The sequence below is a fragment of the Guillardia theta genome, assembly GCF_000315625.1.
Source record: "Guillardia theta CCMP2712 unplaced genomic scaffold GUITHscaffold_21, whole genome shotgun sequence".
Lineage (NCBI taxonomy): Eukaryota > Cryptophyceae > Pyrenomonadales > Geminigeraceae > Guillardia > Guillardia theta.
In genome coordinates this window covers 826,773-844,676 of record NW_005434653.1, presented here as the reverse complement: position 1 = coordinate 844,676, position 17,904 = coordinate 826,773, and the positions used below count along the sequence as shown (strand labels likewise).

At 50.0% G+C, this 17,904-nt stretch overlaps 7 protein-coding genes across 7 annotated transcripts; 3 read left to right on the top strand and 4 right to left on the bottom strand.

Annotated features, from left to right (window-relative positions):
• Positions 1-4: 4 nt before the first annotated feature.
• GUITHDRAFT_151815 (hypothetical protein) lies at positions 5-642 on the top strand (the record flags this gene model as incomplete). The annotated part of the gene is made up of 2 exons (XM_005835580.1): positions 5-263; positions 321-642. Coding segments are annotated over exons 1-2 (388 nt in total), but the record flags the coding sequence as incomplete, so codon positions are not given.
• Positions 643-1,767: 1,125 nt separating this feature from the next.
• Positions 1,768-2,689, top strand: GUITHDRAFT_151814 (hypothetical protein). Its single transcript, XM_005835579.1, has one exon. The coding sequence runs from the start codon at positions 1,795-1,797 to the stop codon at positions 2,578-2,580; it is 786 nt and encodes a 261-aa protein (XP_005835636.1). The 5' UTR covers positions 1,768-1,794; the 3' UTR covers positions 2,581-2,689.
• A 161-nt stretch (positions 2,690-2,850) lies between these two features.
• On the bottom strand, positions 2,851-3,542 carry GUITHDRAFT_151813 (hypothetical protein; the record flags this gene model as incomplete). The annotated part of the gene is made up of 2 exons (XM_005835578.1): positions 3,270-3,542; positions 2,851-3,212 (listed from the first exon to the last, which is right to left on the bottom strand). Exons 1-2 carry the CDS (start codon positions 3,333-3,335, stop codon positions 2,853-2,855), a joined length of 426 nt encoding a protein of 141 aa, XP_005835635.1. The 5' UTR covers positions 3,336-3,542.
• A 649-nt stretch (positions 3,543-4,191) lies between these two features.
• On the bottom strand, positions 4,192-5,171 carry GUITHDRAFT_151812 (hypothetical protein; the record flags this gene model as incomplete). Its single annotated transcript, XM_005835577.1, has 3 exons — positions 4,192-4,761; positions 4,830-4,877; positions 4,927-5,171. A coding segment is annotated over one exon (193 nt), but the record flags the coding sequence as incomplete, so codon positions are not given.
• Positions 5,172-9,327: 4,156 nt separating this feature from the next.
• GUITHDRAFT_136735 (hypothetical protein) lies at positions 9,328-10,942 on the top strand (the record flags this gene model as incomplete). The annotated part of the gene is made up of 12 exons (XM_005835576.1): positions 9,328-9,389; positions 9,436-9,505; positions 9,552-9,596; positions 9,645-9,689; positions 9,731-9,788; positions 9,848-9,908; positions 9,956-9,984; positions 10,031-10,073; positions 10,124-10,198; positions 10,246-10,441; positions 10,673-10,772; positions 10,875-10,942. The coding sequence occupies 12 exons, from the start codon at positions 9,328-9,330 to the stop codon at positions 10,940-10,942; spliced, it is 852 nt and encodes a 283-aa protein (XP_005835633.1).
• Positions 10,943-11,194: 252 nt separating this feature from the next.
• On the bottom strand, positions 11,195-12,111 carry GUITHDRAFT_151811 (hypothetical protein; the record flags this gene model as incomplete). The annotated part of the gene is made up of 2 exons (XM_005835575.1): positions 11,195-11,358; positions 11,406-12,111. The coding sequence occupies 2 exons, from the start codon at positions 12,109-12,111 to the stop codon at positions 11,318-11,320; spliced, it is 747 nt and encodes a 248-aa protein (XP_005835632.1). The 3' UTR covers positions 11,195-11,317.
• A 4,529-nt stretch (positions 12,112-16,640) lies between these two features.
• On the bottom strand, positions 16,641-17,256 carry GUITHDRAFT_157511 (hypothetical protein; the record flags this gene model as incomplete). The annotated part of the gene is made up of 2 exons (XM_005835574.1): positions 16,641-16,685; positions 16,732-17,256. 2 exons carry the CDS (start codon positions 17,254-17,256, stop codon positions 16,641-16,643), a joined length of 570 nt encoding a protein of 189 aa, XP_005835631.1.
• Positions 17,257-17,904: the final 648 nt, after the last annotated feature.

Sequence of the window (17,904 nt, the reverse complement as noted above, 5' to 3'; positions counted from 1 at the left end):
CCCTCCCCCCTTCCCCTCAACACACACTCTTTTCCCTTCTTTATCCTTGTCTGATGCCTGCTATCCGTCTCTCACCCATTCGCTGGTTTCTGTCTCATGTCTTGCTGTCATGAGCAAGGCAACATGCAGAAGAAGGACTGCCTATTGGATATGGGTATCAGGGTGAACGCGTCAGAACACACAGATCCAAGGGAGAAATGAGACAAGTCAAGACTCTGTGTCTTTTTCTTTGTTTGGGTCTGATGTGCATTGTGATTACAGAGGTGAGAAGCACCTGCGTTGTTGTATCCTTGATATGACGAGCTTTGATGTGATTGTAGGGAATAGCTGCTACTGTTGGCTGTCAAGGTTTTATTGATGGCAAGAAGAATGTCGTGCGCCAGAGCTCTTGCTTGACATTACGAGGAGGAAGTGGTGCACCATGGAACGTGAGCGATGGTGGTTCCCCTGGGGCGAAAGAGCTCAGAGAGAAAAGTATGGGGAATGTGAATGGAATGCGCATGGAGCTAACTGGCCATGGTTCTCTCGAGGAACAAGACGAGATGTATGCAGACGAGCAGTTGGCTGTTTACAGCTCTCGTGACGCAAGAGACAAGACAGAGAGATCGAAAAGACCACGAACTGCGGAAAGAGAGGGGCTAGGGGGCTATTCATTGGGAGCAGAGCTCCATGCAACGATGACCAGAGTAAATGAGACGGTAATTGAGATTGCAGGGGTAAATGCGGAGATTGCAAGGGTAAAGGAGGATATTGATGTGGTTAATAGCAAGATAGAAGTGGCAGATAGGAACATCATAGAGAGGAACATCTCAAATATGAATGAGCAATACTGGTATCAGGAGAAGCAGCTTCGAGAGATGGAGAAGCAGCAGCTTCGAGAGAAGGAGATACAGCTTCTCAAAATATTGGAGATCAAACAACAAAGGGATATACGTCATGAAAAACTTGCAGACCATTTATCCAAACCTGAAGGTGAAGCAGAATTGTGATGAATTACATGTACTGATAGGACTGATAGGTAGCGAAATCCTACTTTTCTTGAACGATCTCTGGAACATTGCACGCTCAGGCAAGACCTTCTCAGCTCTTGAGATTATCCCTCTTTCGACATTCTTGGGAGGCGATGAGGATTTTGGAAACCATCTCTTCATACGAGAGTGTTATCTTGAGATGAAGCGGGTAATTGCAGAACATTTCAAGGTGGATCCAGAGATGTTGAAGACACTGGGACCACGAAAGAGTTGTAAGCCATTTATTCTCACAGGTACTCCAGGGATAGGAAAGTCGTGCTTTGCGTACTACTTACTCATGGAGCTTCTCCGGTCTAAGGAGAAAATCGTCTACCAGGTAGGGCCTCAGTATTGGTACTCTGATGGAGGAGAATGGAATGAGATCCTCCATGACAAACCTTTTGTTGTCCTTCTTGCACATTTCTCTGGGTGGTATATCTGTGACTTGTACCATGGGAAAGGAGACTATGCCATCACTAATTTCGCAAAAACAATTATAATTTCATCACCGAGGGTTCAGCCGATTAAGGATCTTTTGAACAAACGTGTGTCGCAGAGATATTTTCTACCAGTATGGTCGGACGAGGAGATGTCAATCTTCATCAAGATGCATAGGGGGCGCATTGATGAGCAAGAAGCTGCACGGACCATTGAGGATTGGGGAAACGTACCAAGATATCTCGTGATGAAACCCTCAGATACACTTGATCAGATAATCAGGACAACAGGTTCTTTGTCATCACTACAGGAGAGGATGCATGTGGCAATAAATCAAGACTTGGGAATGCCATCGAAACTAATTCACCTGATCCCTAATTCTGACTTCAAGACCATAACCCCTCGCATATGTTCAACGAAGGCTGAAACGAAGATATTTGACAGGATTGTCATAAACGATTGGCATTCGCTTGTTGAGCAGGCTTTTTCGGCCGCTGAAAGTCCATTTGAGGTTGCAGCAGGTCAAATTTTTGAATACGTTGCACATCAGCTGCTGAAGAAAGGAGGAAACTTCACGTTGCATAGTCTACAGTCGACTAATGGTAATGGATACATGTGCGAAGAGCTCAAGTTGGAAACATCGCAATCGTATATTGAATTTGCGACAAAGCAAGACGAGATGGAAACGTGGGCGATCAATTTGAATGCATATTGCAAGCCCAAGTCAAAGAATTTTCCTTTCTTGGATGCGTTGTCATTAAAACAAAGCGAAGTTCTCTACATTTTTCAGATTACACGGGCAGATAGTCATCCGATCAAGTATTGGCCATTATGTAAGATCCTGCAAGCTCTGCGAGCCAAGAACCGGTTTTCTAGGATATGTTTTGTGTTTGTCCTACCTTCAGCGTATAAGGGACTGCCGAACTGGACACGAGGACAGGTTTTCACATATGATGGAAAAGAGCCAAGCGAGGAGAATTTTCAGCAGCTGTGCAACTTCACTCAGTACACCATGTTCCTATCAAAAGAAGATGCATTATGGTTGAGAGAAAGGAAGATTTCTGAAATGAGCTCTGCTAGTATGCCCGAAGTTACAGGTCTTGTCTCCGACACTGTGAGGAAATCCACCTGAACCGTGTCGCAAACAAGTCGGATGTGAAGAGAAGCATTCTCTCCAAGAAAACTAACCTACCTCAGGGATCTAAATTGTAAGAGGATAAGGTAGTACAGATTATTCTCTCATTCGCTCCCACTAGCACACAAAAATGACAACACACTCATGTTGTCCATCCTTTGTATTCCACAAGATGCCGTACACGATTACCTCTTTCACAACGAGCAACTTAGTTCCACTTCAAAAAAAATCGAACTTCTGTAGAATCAAAGATAACCGAATTTTCCAAATCAACAAGATGTATGTAATAAGATAAATCGCCCTCTAGCTAGCCCCTCTCTTTCTGCAGTTCGTGGTCTTTTCGATCTCTCTGTCTTGTCTCTTGCGTCACGAGAGCTGTAAACAGCCAACTGCTCGTCTGCATACATCTCGTCTTGTTCCTCGAGAGAACCATGGCCAGTTAGCTCCATGCGCATTCCATTCACATTCCCCATACTTTTCTCTCTGAGCTCTTTCGCCCCAGGGGAACCACCATCGCTCACGTTCCATGGTGCACCACTTCCTCCTCGTAATGTCAAGCAAGAGCTCTGGCGCACGACATTCTTCTTGCCATCAATAAAACCTTGACAGCCAACAGTAGCAGCTATTCCCTACAATCACATCAAAGCTCGTCATATCAAGGATACAACAACGCAGATGCTTCTCACCTCTGTAATCACAATGCACATCAGACCCAAACAAAGAAAAAGACACAGAGTCTTGACTTGTCTCATTTCTCCCTTGGATCTGTGTGTTCTGACGCGTTCACCCTGATACCCATATCCAATAGGCAGTCCTTCTTCTGCATGTTGCCTTGCTCATGACAGCAAGACATGAGACAGAAACCAGCGAATGGGTGAGAGACGGATAGCAGGCATCAGACAAGGATAAAGAAGGGAAAAGAGTGTGTGTTTGAGGGGAAGGGGGGGAGGGGGGGGGGGGGGAGGGAGAGAAAGGGAGAGCAAGGGAGAGAAAGGGACGAAGGACCGACAGAATCACTGACAGGCAGGCTGGCAGCAGGCAAAGAGCGAGAGAGGAGGAAGAGGGAGGGAGAGGGTGGGTGCAAGCAAGGAAATGGGGTGAGGGGAGGAAGAGAGACAGACAGACAGAAGGAGGGAGAGTGACCGAGTAAGAGACAGCCAGTGAGTGAAAGAGAGAGATGCTCCCTCACTTTCTCCCTCCCTCCGCTCTCCCCTTTCTCCCTCCCTCCCTCGCTAATCCTCGCCTCCTTCCTCGACACACACACACTCCCTCCCTCCCTATCACCCTATCTCCTTTCCTTTCTTCATATATCTCTGCCCCCCTCCCTCCTCCCTTCCTGCCTCTTTCGGTCCCTCCCCCTGTCCCTCCCCTCCCTCCCTCGCTATAGCACGAATACCAACAGCCTTCTAGCAAATCAGACAGACCTTGTTGGAGTGCACAGCATATAGCACTATTAGTTTTAAAGATATTGGTTAAATTTTCAATACAAATATTGGTACCAGGGACACACTTCAGGAAAGTACACTGAAAATAACCATGACTCGGAGTGTTTTCCAGACGTGGTACAAATGAGTACCAGGTGTGTCCTGTACGGTATTTTTCATGGTACAAATTTCACCGACAGTTCGTTGAATTTCACTACAACCGTTTTCAACGGTAAACGTACGGTACAGACAGTAGCCTACCGCCGACAGTTCAGATCAGGATGAAGAAAGTCCGAACTCGTTGCCTCAGGGCCTGCTGAGGCGGTGCCATATGTCTCAACCTTCTCGGAGTCCTTCCAACTCGTCTGCCAGGGACTCTGTGCGTCACTCCTTCCAGTCCGAAATTGCGCCGGGCTTCCGAGCGAGAGCCGAAGTTCTTGTCACGTAGACGGTACTGAAGCTGGCACTGGCCAGTGAGTCAGAGTTACTAGGTTACCGTACATAGCACTGCAGCCTTAGGCCGGCGGCCCGGCGGGCCGCGGATGCCGGGCGCGTCACGCAACGGCGTAAACTTGAACATCCGGTGGCATCGGATGATCCGAGTCACAGAGTCACTCGGATCCGATCAACTGGCGCCGGCCGCCCTGGCGGCTTCCGAAGTTCCCCTACACCGTGCTGGCGAGGAGCCATGCCGCAGTGCTGCCGAAAATAACGGCGCCTGGCGCCTGCCGAAAATAACGGCGCCTCCTAAACCCTAAACCCTCAGTCAAACTCTAAAGGCTCCCCCTCCCCCAGGCTCCGGGCCCACCGCGGCCGGCTTACCTGCCCTTCAAGCCTGAGGCTTACCTTCGTTGCTTGCCCCGTGCCCACCTGCTTTCAAGTTTATTTCTTCCTCCTTCCCCCGGGCCTTGGGGCCCACATTTCCGCCGCAGAGTCTGCCTCTTGTCCACCTTTAAGACTTGCCTCGAGCTTCAAGCGCGAGAGAGGCCTGTGCCAGCCTCCTCCTCCACGCCCTCGCCCTCCTCAGCCTCCATTTCGACTTCATCTCTCATCGTCAGCCGCAGTCGGTCTTGCTTGTCGACCTTGCCCGTGAGGCTTACAGATCGACTCTCGATGTCATCGCTCTCAGCCTCCAAGGCGCTGCCCCTCCTCGCTGCCTGCATGACCTTCTTGTTCCCTTGCACCCGTGTCCATTGCATCTCCCCGAGGTACGCTCTGAGCTTTTCTTTCAACGGCGTGGCTGCCCAAGCTCCGAGCGTCATGAACTCCACGTTGCCAGCTTGCCAACACTCTTGTCTAGCTCCAGGGAGATCCGAGCTTGCCAGCTAGCAGCTCCTCCTCTGATCAGTGTCTCCAAGAGCATCGACGAGAGGTCGACCAAGACCTGTTGATCGACTGGCCCTGACGGCGACGCTGCTTCCATGGTGATCCTGTCGATGTCGCTGAGCTCCAGCCATCCAGCGCCTTGCTGATGCCCTTGGGGGTCCTGAGCTTGCTCCTCGCTCTCCTCTTCCTCCTGAGAGCTGACAGTGGGGACCCCTTCCAAGTCGCCAGGAAGAGAGCTATCAGGCTCCCATCCCAGCTCAGCGTGTCACCGTGAATCTTCCTCGACCTCGACGCTGACCAGCTTGAGGTTTGTGTTACCTCCTCCGCACAGCCGCGGCTTCCATCTCCTTCCTCGAGAAGCGGCCTCAGTGCTCATGCTTGACCTCGACTTGATCTGTCACGTGACTCTAAAGCTGCTGCGCCCCGCATGATCTCTCACGTCTCTCTGAGCTTGGCGTCGTCGCTGATGAGAGTGAGATGCACCCCCTCCATCGCCTCGCTCTCTCTGAACGAGAGCTCCCGTGCTTGCCCCAATAGCCACATACGTCTTCGGGCTCGGCCCCTTGCGACCTCGGAGGCTGCCCAGGACCCTGCACGAGAATGCCAGCAAGCGGTTGTACCTCTGCAGCTGAAATCGATAGAGAGTCTGAGCGATCTCGGCCGTCGACATTCCTCCAAGAGCTAAGAGCTGCGATAGCTCGGCAAGGCTCCGGCGGCGGCGGCTCCCGGGCCTTGCAGTGCCCCAAGGTCCTCGCTTGGCTCGAAGCTTGAACGACCGTCTGCCGTCTATGCTGTATTCTCCGGGCCTGCCTTCGGCCCCATAGCGCCATGGCTTCTTCATTCCTAAGGAAGGAGACGGTGACTGAGATGTCGTCTGCTCGTGCTACTAGCCTCAGGTCTGTAAGGTGCTTTCCACATGATGGCCTTGTCGACTCCATCGACTGAGTCTACCATGAGACCCAGCTCCATAAGCTTCGATTTCAACTTTTCTTGGAGATGAAGGAGGTCCCCTCGGTGCAAGTCAGTTCAGTGCCGATGTATGCCTCGACATTCTGCTTCTTGGCCTCCTCCATCTGTTGTTAAACCATGCTCTCGACTCTGAGCTCCATTCGCTCAGAGAGTCTTCAAACAGGTCGCGTCTCGCCTGCCGACATCATCGGTCGAGCGGATGGCTTCAGCGATAGCGTCGGGAGTGCATCCATGATCCACCCTCAGCTCTGCAAGCATGAGCTGTCCTACTAGGCTACCAGGATACCGCTTCGCGAAGCTCTTCACCCTCTCGACGAGGTTGGCGGCCTCCTCGACGTGGCCTCCAGAGCGCTCGCCCTGCGTGTATTGGCATGATCTCCGATACAGCAGGTTGCGAACGCTCTCATCATTTCGCAGCTTCCTCCAGTCCCCTTGCGCTCTCCCTACGCGCCGCAGGGCAGCATGCTCTTACCGTAAGGGCCGCGGCTCCTAAACCCGGCGGGCCTAAACCCTAAACCGTCCCTAAACCCTAAACCGGGCCCTAAACCCGTGTACTAGGCGTGACTCCCGTCTTCAGTGAGCGGGGGCTAGTCACTGTGACGGTAGTCCCCCTGGCAGCCCCCCGCGGCGGCCACACTGACGGTCGGACGCCGCCGGTGAGAGTCACGCACGGCACTCAGCGCGGCACTGCAGAAACGTCAGGCTGCCGCGCGCGCCACGGATGTCACGGAGTCCGGCTGCGGCCGCATGAATCAACCGTGGCAAGCCGACTCGGACTCGGAAGGGCCCCCCGGCGGGCCCCTTCCTTACTCGCCTCACTGACTCGCGTCCGAGGCTCTCCCCCGGGCCCAGTCTCCCCGGGCCCAACTTGGCACTGCCAAGGCTTGCGGCAAGCCTGAGCCCGCCGGGCCGCCGGGCGGCGCCGCCCGCGGCGGCCTCCTCCGGGCCCCGCCTCCGACTCCCGTCCGATCCCGGGCCTTCCGGGCCGGCCCCCCTCCCGGGAGTCCCGGGCCACCGGCTTACTGATCGGATGATCCTTTACCGTCAAAGTTAAGTCGCCGTCAGGATGATAGTCCGACAACTGGCAAACGGCCCGGGGGGTGTAGTGACGATGTACCGTACCGTACAGATCATCTCTACCGTACAGAGTGTCACTCGGAAGCCTTGAAGGGATTCGGCAGCCGCAGGGTAGGCCACGATCAAATTGGGAGGCACGGTAGGGGTAGTTCTTTACGGGCCGGGGTGTGTGTCGAGGACCGTACCCTGTGAGAGTCCAAGAGGGGGCCGGGTAGCCTGAGGCAAACCCGGGAGGTGGGGAGGCCTAGCGACGGTAAAAATCAAACTCGGTAGAGGCTGACATATCCCGGCCTAAACTACCGGTGCTTGGCAAACATTTCTTTACAAGTGGATTATATGCCCTCTGTGGGGTAGTCGATGATGAAGGAGGAGGTAGGGTACTACAAGTACCGGCCCTCAAACATGGCCTGAAGGCTGAAGACGACGGATAGGGGTAGAGGCTCTTGGGGTAGGGGTTGTTCTGTGACGCCGACCTCCACAACATTCAAGGGTCCAATCAAACTGTGGCAAAGGGGTTAAAAATTTCAATATTTTAATTGAAAATTTGCGAATATACATCCAAATATCCAAATGTTTCAGACTATGGTACAAATCTGTAACAAAAACAAAAGCAATTTCAAGTAGTTGAATCGTACTCAAACACTAACCTCCCGTCCCCGGAAACTTCACAATTATTATGGTGAACAAGGGCAGATGAAGCAGGAAAGTTCGGGAGAGGAATTGGCAGGAGCAAGTGCCCGGGATGGAGATAAAGAAAGCACAAGGATGGATGGAGTAGGAGATCAGCAAGAGTTGTGCGAGAGGACTATGCTCCCTATCAAGGAAGAGCATAGTCAGGGTTCCGCAGGACTGTTAGGAGATTCGGTCTTGATTGAAACCGAATAGATGATAACCGATACAAACAGGAATGATCGAACCAATGCTGTCCAGGGTTGTGAACTCATTTTCACGTAGATCATGTGGAAAGGAGGATACCTTTGTTCATCTCAACCTAAACCTTTGTTCAGCTAGTGAAACTAAACAAAAAACGTACGCTTTGCTTTCATGGCAAAGCACAATCAAGAAAAATATATCGAAACAGTCCAGGACATGAAAATAGTCAGCTCATACTGCGAGAAAGACTGTGTGAATTCACTTTAGAACAAAGGTGTGACAAAACAAAGGACAAAAACAAAGGACAAGGGCTCCTTTTATCTTGCAGATTTCACTTTTCTCAGCAGTTTTTTGACATGTTGTGCCAGGAACAAGTGAGATTATCTCTCAGAATGGATCGCCCAATGCATGGTCGCTCAGAAAATGATTGAAATTACATAGAACTTCGATCTTGACGAAGCCGAAGCATCAAAACATCAAGGAAACAACAGATACAAATCGATTAACGTTTGTTTAAGTTGCCGAAACTAATCATCAGCTGACAACCAATTCGATTGTTTGCTTGAAATCGGAACCGCGACAAGAACCGGACAGAATTCAAGATTGCAAAGATGAAACGGTCATTCTCCCTCTCCGAGCTTCACGAGTCGCTTGAAGAGTCTGGAACGATGCGACGAGTCAAGTTCATCTCATTCGTACCGCATCCATTCAGTGACTTTGGGATCAGGTCGCAAGAGAACATGCTGAAGACGATGTCACCATTATCACCTGCTGTTGGTCCGCACGTTGCAAGGTGACATGCGTGTTCGATTGTTGATAGTAATCGAAAGCGCAGAGCACCGGTGCTGACCGAGAAAGAATTGAGAGAGCATTTCAATATGCCTTTGAATGAGGTCTCCACTGCTTTTCCTCTCCAGTCTCATTACCTTAGTGTCTTGACGTCCGCTCCTGACTGTAACTCTCCTGTACTCGTTCTTTTATCTCGTTGACTCGCTGAATTGTTCGTGTTTTCTTTGTTGCTCGTTGGTTTCGAGCAAGCTGAGTCATCGTTCAAAAGGTTGCCAAGAAGTATGGCATGTGCACGACAGCGCTAAAGAAATTGTGTCGCAAGTATGGGGTGATGCAGTGGCCGCACAGGTGAAATGTCAACGAGGGATTGGCGGGGCTGACTGGATGTCTCAAGGAAACTGAGAAGTTTAGAGAAGAAGATCGCATCGCTGAAAGCGGAACAAAGATACACAACAGATGGGCATGTACGATGACCTTGGCGGCTCCTCGCCATCTTACTTTGTCGTGCAGGGGCAACTTGACGACGAGATTCGAAAGCTTGAATCTCAGAGAGAAGTGAGTGGAGTATTCGTCAAACTTGCATGGTTGATGGTTTGATTGCAGTCACTGATTAGCGGGAATGGAACTGTGGGGCTAGATGACGATGCAGTAAGATGCAACTTCTCAGGTGTCGGTTGACCTCATGATAGGGAGGTTGGAGCCCTACTGCATCGTCACCAGCAGAAGCGATCGACATTGCAGACTTGTGTAAGTGATCCGAGGACAAGCGAAGAAGACGATTTCAAGAGCATGACATCATGGTGTAGATGACTCCATCGGGGTTGATGAGATGCATCATAGTCACGGCGATCTCAGTCACCAGCCGAGGTTGTCTTGTCAGCGCAGTGATGCCTTCGTGTGATGATGTTTCGCAGACGACCGTCTGTCGGAGCGGCAAATGCTCGTACATTTGCTCTTTCACAGCTGGAGTCTTGCTGAGCTTCCTATAGGTTCGTTCAACAGCTCTGATAGGGCGGGAGAGAGGAACGACGGGTAAGACGAGTCGTGTTGGACTATGTGAAATATTCATTGGGTATGACAAGGTCCAATGAAGAACGTCTTCAACATCAGATTCAAACCCTTGAGGAAGAAAACTCTTCCTTGAAGGCCCTGAGCAGGTCTCATGCTTTTTTCTTGTCATCCTTATCCTGATTGCTCCTTCAAGGTCGTTGATGAAGGAAAGGCAAGAGTTGTTGAACAAAACTTCAGCCACCAATGTCGAGATGGCTTCTTTAAGACAACTTTGCGAAAATTTGCAGCTGCAACTTCGATCGCTTACAGAGGGAAAGGGAGACGCAGGGAGAAATCCTGGCCTAATCCAAGAGGATCTGCTCACTGACAGCAAACGGAAGCCCTTGCAGGTGCTCATACCTCTGTTACTGCAAAACATTTCGCTCCCTCTCTTACTCCCTTTCGCTCACTTTCTGTCTCGCCTGCACTGAGAATGCAACAATGGCTTACTTCCCCACTGTTTCCAACCCTCTTGCGAAACTAGTTGGTGTCTGTCTTGACGGTCTCCTGCTGCTTCTCTAAATTATGTTCTTCCTGCCCCTCTCGACCTCGCTCTCTGCTTGCCTTAATGATGCTCAAAGGATGACGCGGTGATGCTTGGATGGAATCAGCAAGCGACGGGTATGACGAGAGATCATATGAGTTCAGGGAGAGGCGAGGTTGCGGAGAAGGGGAGGAGAGGTTATGAGGGGGTGGTGGTTGTTTCGAAGGGGAAAGAGAAAGATGAAGAGGATGTTGAACGTTGAGGGGGAAGAGAAAGGACGTTGAATTTACCGTTTGCAGCAGATGGGGGAGACTTGCACGCGCTGTCATGGATGGCGCCAGACTTTGACCTCGACGAGCTGCTGTGAGAGAGGGGATTAGACTAGATAAACGTGTTCGATAACCAAATGATTTCGTATGTAAGAATGACAGCAAGACAAACTTGAACAGACTCTAGCAAGCATGTGTTAGAACAAGACTACACAGTCTGTGTTTCTGTAGATATGCTACATAGGCCTGCCTTTGTCACAAACAGAGTAGGATACAGGATATCCAAAACAACAACCTTGCAAGGCAAGATACCATCTAAAGGTATGATGATTGTGAGGTTCACGCTGAAAATCGTCATTCAGTCTTTATTTTCAGGACTTCTAGTCTTATCTTTTCTTCATAAAATCGCAAATGTCATCCTTCTTTTCATCTGTCTCCATTGAATTTCTTCGTCTGGTCTCGAATCACTCTGCTTACATCTTCAAAGCGCACGGGATCGTCGAGTCTCCCAGCTCTGCTTGAGTATGTCACAATTGCAAACAACACACCATGATAGCTCACCATCGTCGCACACGCTTCCAAACTTTGAACCTCCGTCCTGCACAGTCACCGGGGGGGCTGCTGACGAGCTGAAATCCCCACCTTTGACTTTGGACGGGCCGAACAAGCGAACACCGCAGCACTCGATGAAGATCTTCTGGGGGATGATGTTGCAAGTCGAGATTAGGCAGAGGACCCTTGAGTCGACTGCGACGAAGCCCGCCTCACCCTGCAAGTCCGTGACCTTAGCGCTGTCCTCACCGATGAGACAGCAGCATCGGCATGCATTCTTGTAGAAATTCATCGACTCGTCGCACAATCCCTCGAGTCGATTGTCGTACGACTGTTTGACACAAAGGCATTTGCTGTCACCTCGTCCTCCACACTTCTTCTCATCAAGCTTCAAGTAGCACTCTTGATTCTGCCTTTGACAGATTCCATTCTCGTCCAGACATCCCACGCAGGAGCATTTGCAGGAATTATACTGGCAACAACATTTGTACTCGCTGCTCAGGCATAGCCCATCAGGTCCTCTCAGACCCCCGAGCTCGTTGAAGCCCGTGTGCTGGATGCAGCAGCACTTGTCGTCCAGCTTGCATATTTGCTTTTGTCCCTCTCCTGACGATTCCCAAGAGCTATAGGGAGCAATCCCAAACCCATCTATTGCAATGTTGCAGATCCACCAAACATCCCAATCAGCAGGATGCTTCGATTTCTGCGCCTGCATCATATGTCATATGTTGGTCATTGCGCTCAATTTTTTGCTGGTTTCAACCCGTGCCCTAAATCGGCTACTTCTGCTACCTGCACTCCATTTGTTGCATCTCACACGCAACGTTTTGACTGCTCTGTGATTTCTCGGGTAAGGAAGGTTGACTGAGGAAGATGAGCATGAGCGGGAGGATCAGAAGAAACTTCTGAGCAGGAGCAGGAGCAGCAAGGGGGTATGATTCAAGGGTTGTGGTTGGTCAAGGTCTGTCAAGTGCTCGTTGAGTGTGGCATGTTCTTTCGCTTGCTCACCGGCATTTCCACTGACGGCGGAATTCAACCGCAAGAGATGGGTGGGTAGGTGGTCGACGCCGGGTTAATGTTAAACGGGGGAGGGGGGTTCAAAGTAATGTGGGGTGGGTGATCTTATTTTAAAAACAATACAGCATTGTATGGTGAGTGATTACTTTGTAGGAAAATTAGCTGCAACAATTCTTCAATTTTGGGTTCCAGGTAGGGTGGTGGAAAGAGGGACCGGGAATAGTGATTCCCCATCATTGAATTGCATTTCCGGAATGTCACAGGGGTGGGTGGCCGGAGATAGCTGAGGGGCGCTCCTGTACCCCACCCAACAATACCCCGTGGCTACCCTTCCGAGTTCCGTACCCACCCCACGTGACCCTACCCTACCCTACCCTAGTGTGACCCTAGTGACTCAGTCGGGTTGGTACCGCCGGTGCTCGATGAATTGAGGGTCACTAGTCGCAACTTTGCAACCGTCACCGTCTCAGTCTTTGAGTAAAAAAGAGAGTCTCAGTGGTACCGTACTAGTCCGATCACTGAGTGACCGTCGGACTCCGGGACAGTCGGACCCCGGGCCCGGCGCCGGACCGGGCGGTGGGCGGCCGCCCGGAGCGGCCTACCGTAAGTCCGATCATCGAGCCTCGCATCATCCCTATGTCATGTGACATGGACGAGTCACAGGGATCCCCCAAGCAGAGCCAGGAGTCGCACAAGATGACGACGAGGCCACCAGATAGCTGGCAAAGAAGCTGAGGGGTGACATGACAGCGAGAAAATCTCGATGATGGAGGGATCAGTCCTGATCAAAGTCGCTCTGAATGTCAAAAGTGACAAGAGCTGTTTTCAATCCAACCTCAAAGCCTGTACGTGGCCAACAGTGAGGAGAGGAATTACCTCATGATTCCACTGGTCAAGCACCGCGATGATTGAAGCGGCAAGCCTAGAGCACGGCAGATGAAAGCTTGAAGGTTGTGAAGACCGAGGAAGGGAGACGTCCCATTGAAGCCTCATTGCATGCCACGATCTCACGATGGCGATATGATGACACAAACCAACTCTACAGTAGAGTTGAAGAAATGAAAGGCAGCTTGAAGCGCCAAGCCTTCGCAAGACGAAGAAGCAGACGATGAAGACATACCTTCGATCGAAGTTATGAAATGATGCTGCAGAAATGAAGGAGGTCCCAAGTCGCCAGGCACATCAGTGCTGATGGGCGCTGAGGAGAACCTTTCAGTACCATGCACAGCCCTACTGCGAAAGTCAAGTCAAGAGGCTGATCGCTTATGGAAAGAGGAATATCGGGTCTGATGAGCAAGACCATACAGCTTCAAGGCAGACGACCAGAGACCAAGCATGATCCCAACTTGCTGTCAAGCAACAGCTCCCGCCTACTCTAGGCAAGGGAGGGAATACGGCGGCGACGACGCGCGAAGAGTCAACCGCAGCAGGTCGTTTGAAAAGGCATAGTCAAATTTGACAAGCCTGACACCGTCAATGGAGGCGCGGCAAAGTAACAATGCTGGCATCGGCACACAAGAGCCAAGGGAGGGTGTTGAAGCACCTGATAGGAGGAAGCTTCACCTCAGACAATGCCAAGTAATCGACGTGGCTCAAGTGCACAGATGCTTAGAGCCTCGGAATGCGTCCCTGGAGAGGACAGCAACAGCTACAATAAGGACGACGTAGGAGAATCATGAAGAAGACAGCAAGAACTTAGGAATCGTGGATGGCAGCAGGAGATAAGCGAGTCAGCTTATATCAGTCCACGACAGGACAGCAGATGACACCGTCACGGTGGCAGGATATGGCTACGCTCAAAGGGAGATTGGAAGCATCACCCCTGAAGTCATGGACATGGGAGAACAAGGGGTCTGATCAAAGAAGACAGTACTATCATGATCATCTTAGCGGAGGACTTACAAGGAATGCACGAGACCACCTCCAAGCATGCTCCTACGGAGACACAGGACCTGTCAAGGTCAAGGGAGCAGCTACATCAACTTCACAGAGAGCGTTGGATGAGAATCGAAGACCTCGTCATGTCAAGCCTATGACTCTTTCTTAGGGAACCCTCAAGGTACGGAACCAGGCCTCGGACCGGTCGAAGAATCATATCGCAGATAAGAAGCGTAGAGTACCGGTAGTCGTAGTTCCTAGGACCAAGCAGTCCCTATTTTAGGGACCGAGGAAGAGGAAGAAGGGCCGCACGCATTGGCAGGACAGGGAAAGGAGAACGAGGTGTATGGTCTCTGTGAGATCGGATTGCTTGAAGTAAACAAGCTTGACCATCTATACCAATCTCTTATCACCTCCGTTTGTTCTCTGTATCCTGATATCTTTCCTGCGCGGCCATTCGTGATATCTATTACCACTGCTACAGAAACTTGCAGTCGGTGCTATCACTGTCTACTTCGGGTGTCATTGCCACTGTGTCACAGGCTGTGGAGAGAAGGTTACTGGGAACTTCAACACTACGGTACTCCAATGATTCCGAACCCGGCGTGAACTTTTACTTGTAACCGTTGAACGATGTAACATGGGCCGTCGGAAATGACGGCCTGAGCGAAAACTATCATTGCCAAGGGCACTGCAATCCGATGATGATGAACTGGTATTCAGTGCTTCGGACTCAGACTCGAAGAGGGGGCTTTCCTAGCCGTCTTGCTAAGGTCCTCTCATGTCTGGATGCATGGGTTTCCGAAGTTCACATCCTAGGCGCGGCATACACGGGCACCCGTCCGAGGCTATCTCTCACTGTGCTCGAGGCTCACTGCCAGTCAATTCTGGTTTTGTGTGCATTAAACTCGGTCTTGAGCAAAAACTGTCTTGTTACAACTAAGGTCGATGTGATGTCTGCGTGACTTTGGACTAGTACAAGTCTAACAAATGATCAACAAACTTGTATTCCGTCGGTTATGAGCCTCGATTACATGCTCAATTGAAATCATGATGTTGATCTTATCCTCCCGTTTGGTTAGTTGAATTGTTTACTGGAGTTTTTTCTTTCTTGGTATTGTTTTCGTTACTGTTGAAAATTCATGCAATTCTAGTACGGTGACCACGACGGCCACGGTCAGAGCCGCTTGAGCGGCGGGCCGCGGGGGGGCGGCCGGGCCGGTTCTTTGCCGGGCGGCCCAGGCAGTGACAAGCCCCGAGCCTAACAAAACGGCTGGCATACGATCCGCACTGGCAACTTCGTCGGAGCGGCCCGGCGGCGTTCAACTTCAATGTGAAACTGCCTTCCGGCGGCGGGCCGGGCTCCGGGCGGCCTCGGACTCGGGAGGACTGACAAGCTCGCCTCGGGCACCCCAAGAGTCCAGTCAATTCAATCGTTTACTCAAAGTTAAGTTAAAAATAATTCAATAACGTTCGTCACTGGTACTGGCAATGGCCTCGCTAGGTGCGAAGGTCATTTATCACCCTGACTGGACCCGGTAGGCTTCGGAATTATGATCCGTCAGTCAGGGTCAGCCGTACGGCAGCTTATTTCGGGAACATTCATTATAAATTGATAATTAGAAATAAAACTATATTTTGTAACATATGGTACAGATGTTCACTCAAGAATCTATATTGAATGTAGTTATTGAATTTATCGGTACAAACTGATATTGATAAAAAGAATTGTTGAACTCGCTTTCAGAGGCGTCATGTTCGCACTGTTGAGACAATGGCAAGATCTGCAGCAGGTGAGCCAGCAGGCGCTCTTAGCGATCAGAAGGAGAACACAGTTCCAGGGCTTAGACTCAAGAATTCTTTCAAGGAATATCCATGCTTGTGCTTGTTGGCATCATTAACAAAGCAGAAAGTTCATTGTTTTGTCTGTTCGAGGTTACCTTCATCTCCAATGACGAATTCTTGTTCAGAAAACACAAGTGTTATCGGACTCTGATGGAATATGCGTGAGCCTGGATTAAATTCCTTTGTGCTTCACTTTAACTGAATTTTCAGAATCCTCTTCCGGGTTGGGACCCAAATTTGAATCCAACATCCTCCCACGATGATCCTGATTGTTCTTTGAGTGCGATGGCAGGACAAAGAGGTGAACTGATTGACCATGAAACTATGGCATGAAGATTCTCCTCACAGGCTTGGGTTATGGTGCATCATTCGGACAGGCCAGTGTAAGATATCCTGGGCTCTACGCCTAGTTGAAAAATTTGTGAATGTATTTGGCCTATTGTACGTCACTTCATATTATTTTTGCAAATCTTGCTCTTGCACTGATGAGATAAAAGAGAAAAATCACATTCCATCCCGAGATTCGAGCCTTCCTAGGGCTTGGCGAACCTGCCATGCTTCTTAAAAGCCTCCGAATGGCACAAAGTTTACTCACCTCGAATGATTGGAGCTTGGGCACAATATTGATGATAGAGTATGGTTGGTTCGGATTCTTATTGTAGTAGTCTTGATGATAAGTTTCTGCTTCGAAGAATTCGTCAAGTTTCTTCACTTCAGTCATTATCTCTGCTCGACGGGGGAAAATACCGAAGAGTTTTTGCGAATTGAACTTGTTCTGTGCCTGCTGAATCGCTTCAAGTGCAACATTCCTTTCTTCCTCGGTTTCATAAAAGATAATAGATCTATATTGTGAGCCTATATCAGCACCTTGCCTGTCCTTCTGGGTGGGGTCATGTGAAAGCAAGTGAAGATCGAATATATCTCTGAGAGATATCATTGTGGGATCATACTCAATTCGCACAACCTCTGCGTGTCCGGTCTTGCCTGATACAACTTGTCGATAGCTTGGGTTCTTTGTTTTCCCTCCAGCATACCCACTGCGAACTCGAATGACGCCTTTGGCTCGTAAGAAAACAGCCTCTGTACACCAAAAGCATCCTCCACCAACTGTTGCAAACATAGTTTCGGAAGCTTGTGGAGTGATTTCCATGTTCCAAGACGAAGCTTGAATCCTGCATCTTCGAAACGAAAATCTAGTCGGCATGTTGTACATAGACAATGAGGAACCGGCGTTATTTGAATTCCGTTTCTGACGTGGAATCCATTTCACAAACAAAGGTGAATTCACGCAAGAAACTGCGAAGCACTCAACGAAGACAATGTTGTAAAGCGCCAATACTATGAACAGCACAAGAATATTTGTCAAGGAAAACAACGGCATTCTGAGAGAAAGATGTGCTTCTCGCAACCAATTACTTCTTGGGCGTCTGAGGTACTGGTGGTTCATTGCCGGGTTCAGTTCGCAAACACTGAAAGAAAACTTTGATTGGGGTCTGAAGGTTCGATAGATCAAAAGAAAATAGACAGAGGAAGGGAGCACACCGCAATATGTGACGGTCCTATGAAAGAGAATGAGGACAGAATAAGGTGATTTTTACATATCAGAGGCTATCACCTGCAAAAAAACCAGCTAAGACTGCATCTAGATGCGGGTTACACCTGAAAAGCAGTCCATCAGTATAAAATTTGAACGGAAATTTTTTGGCCTCTCTTTTGATCCCTCTAATTTTTTTCTGAAATGTTTGCGAATCTCTATATTGTTTGTGAC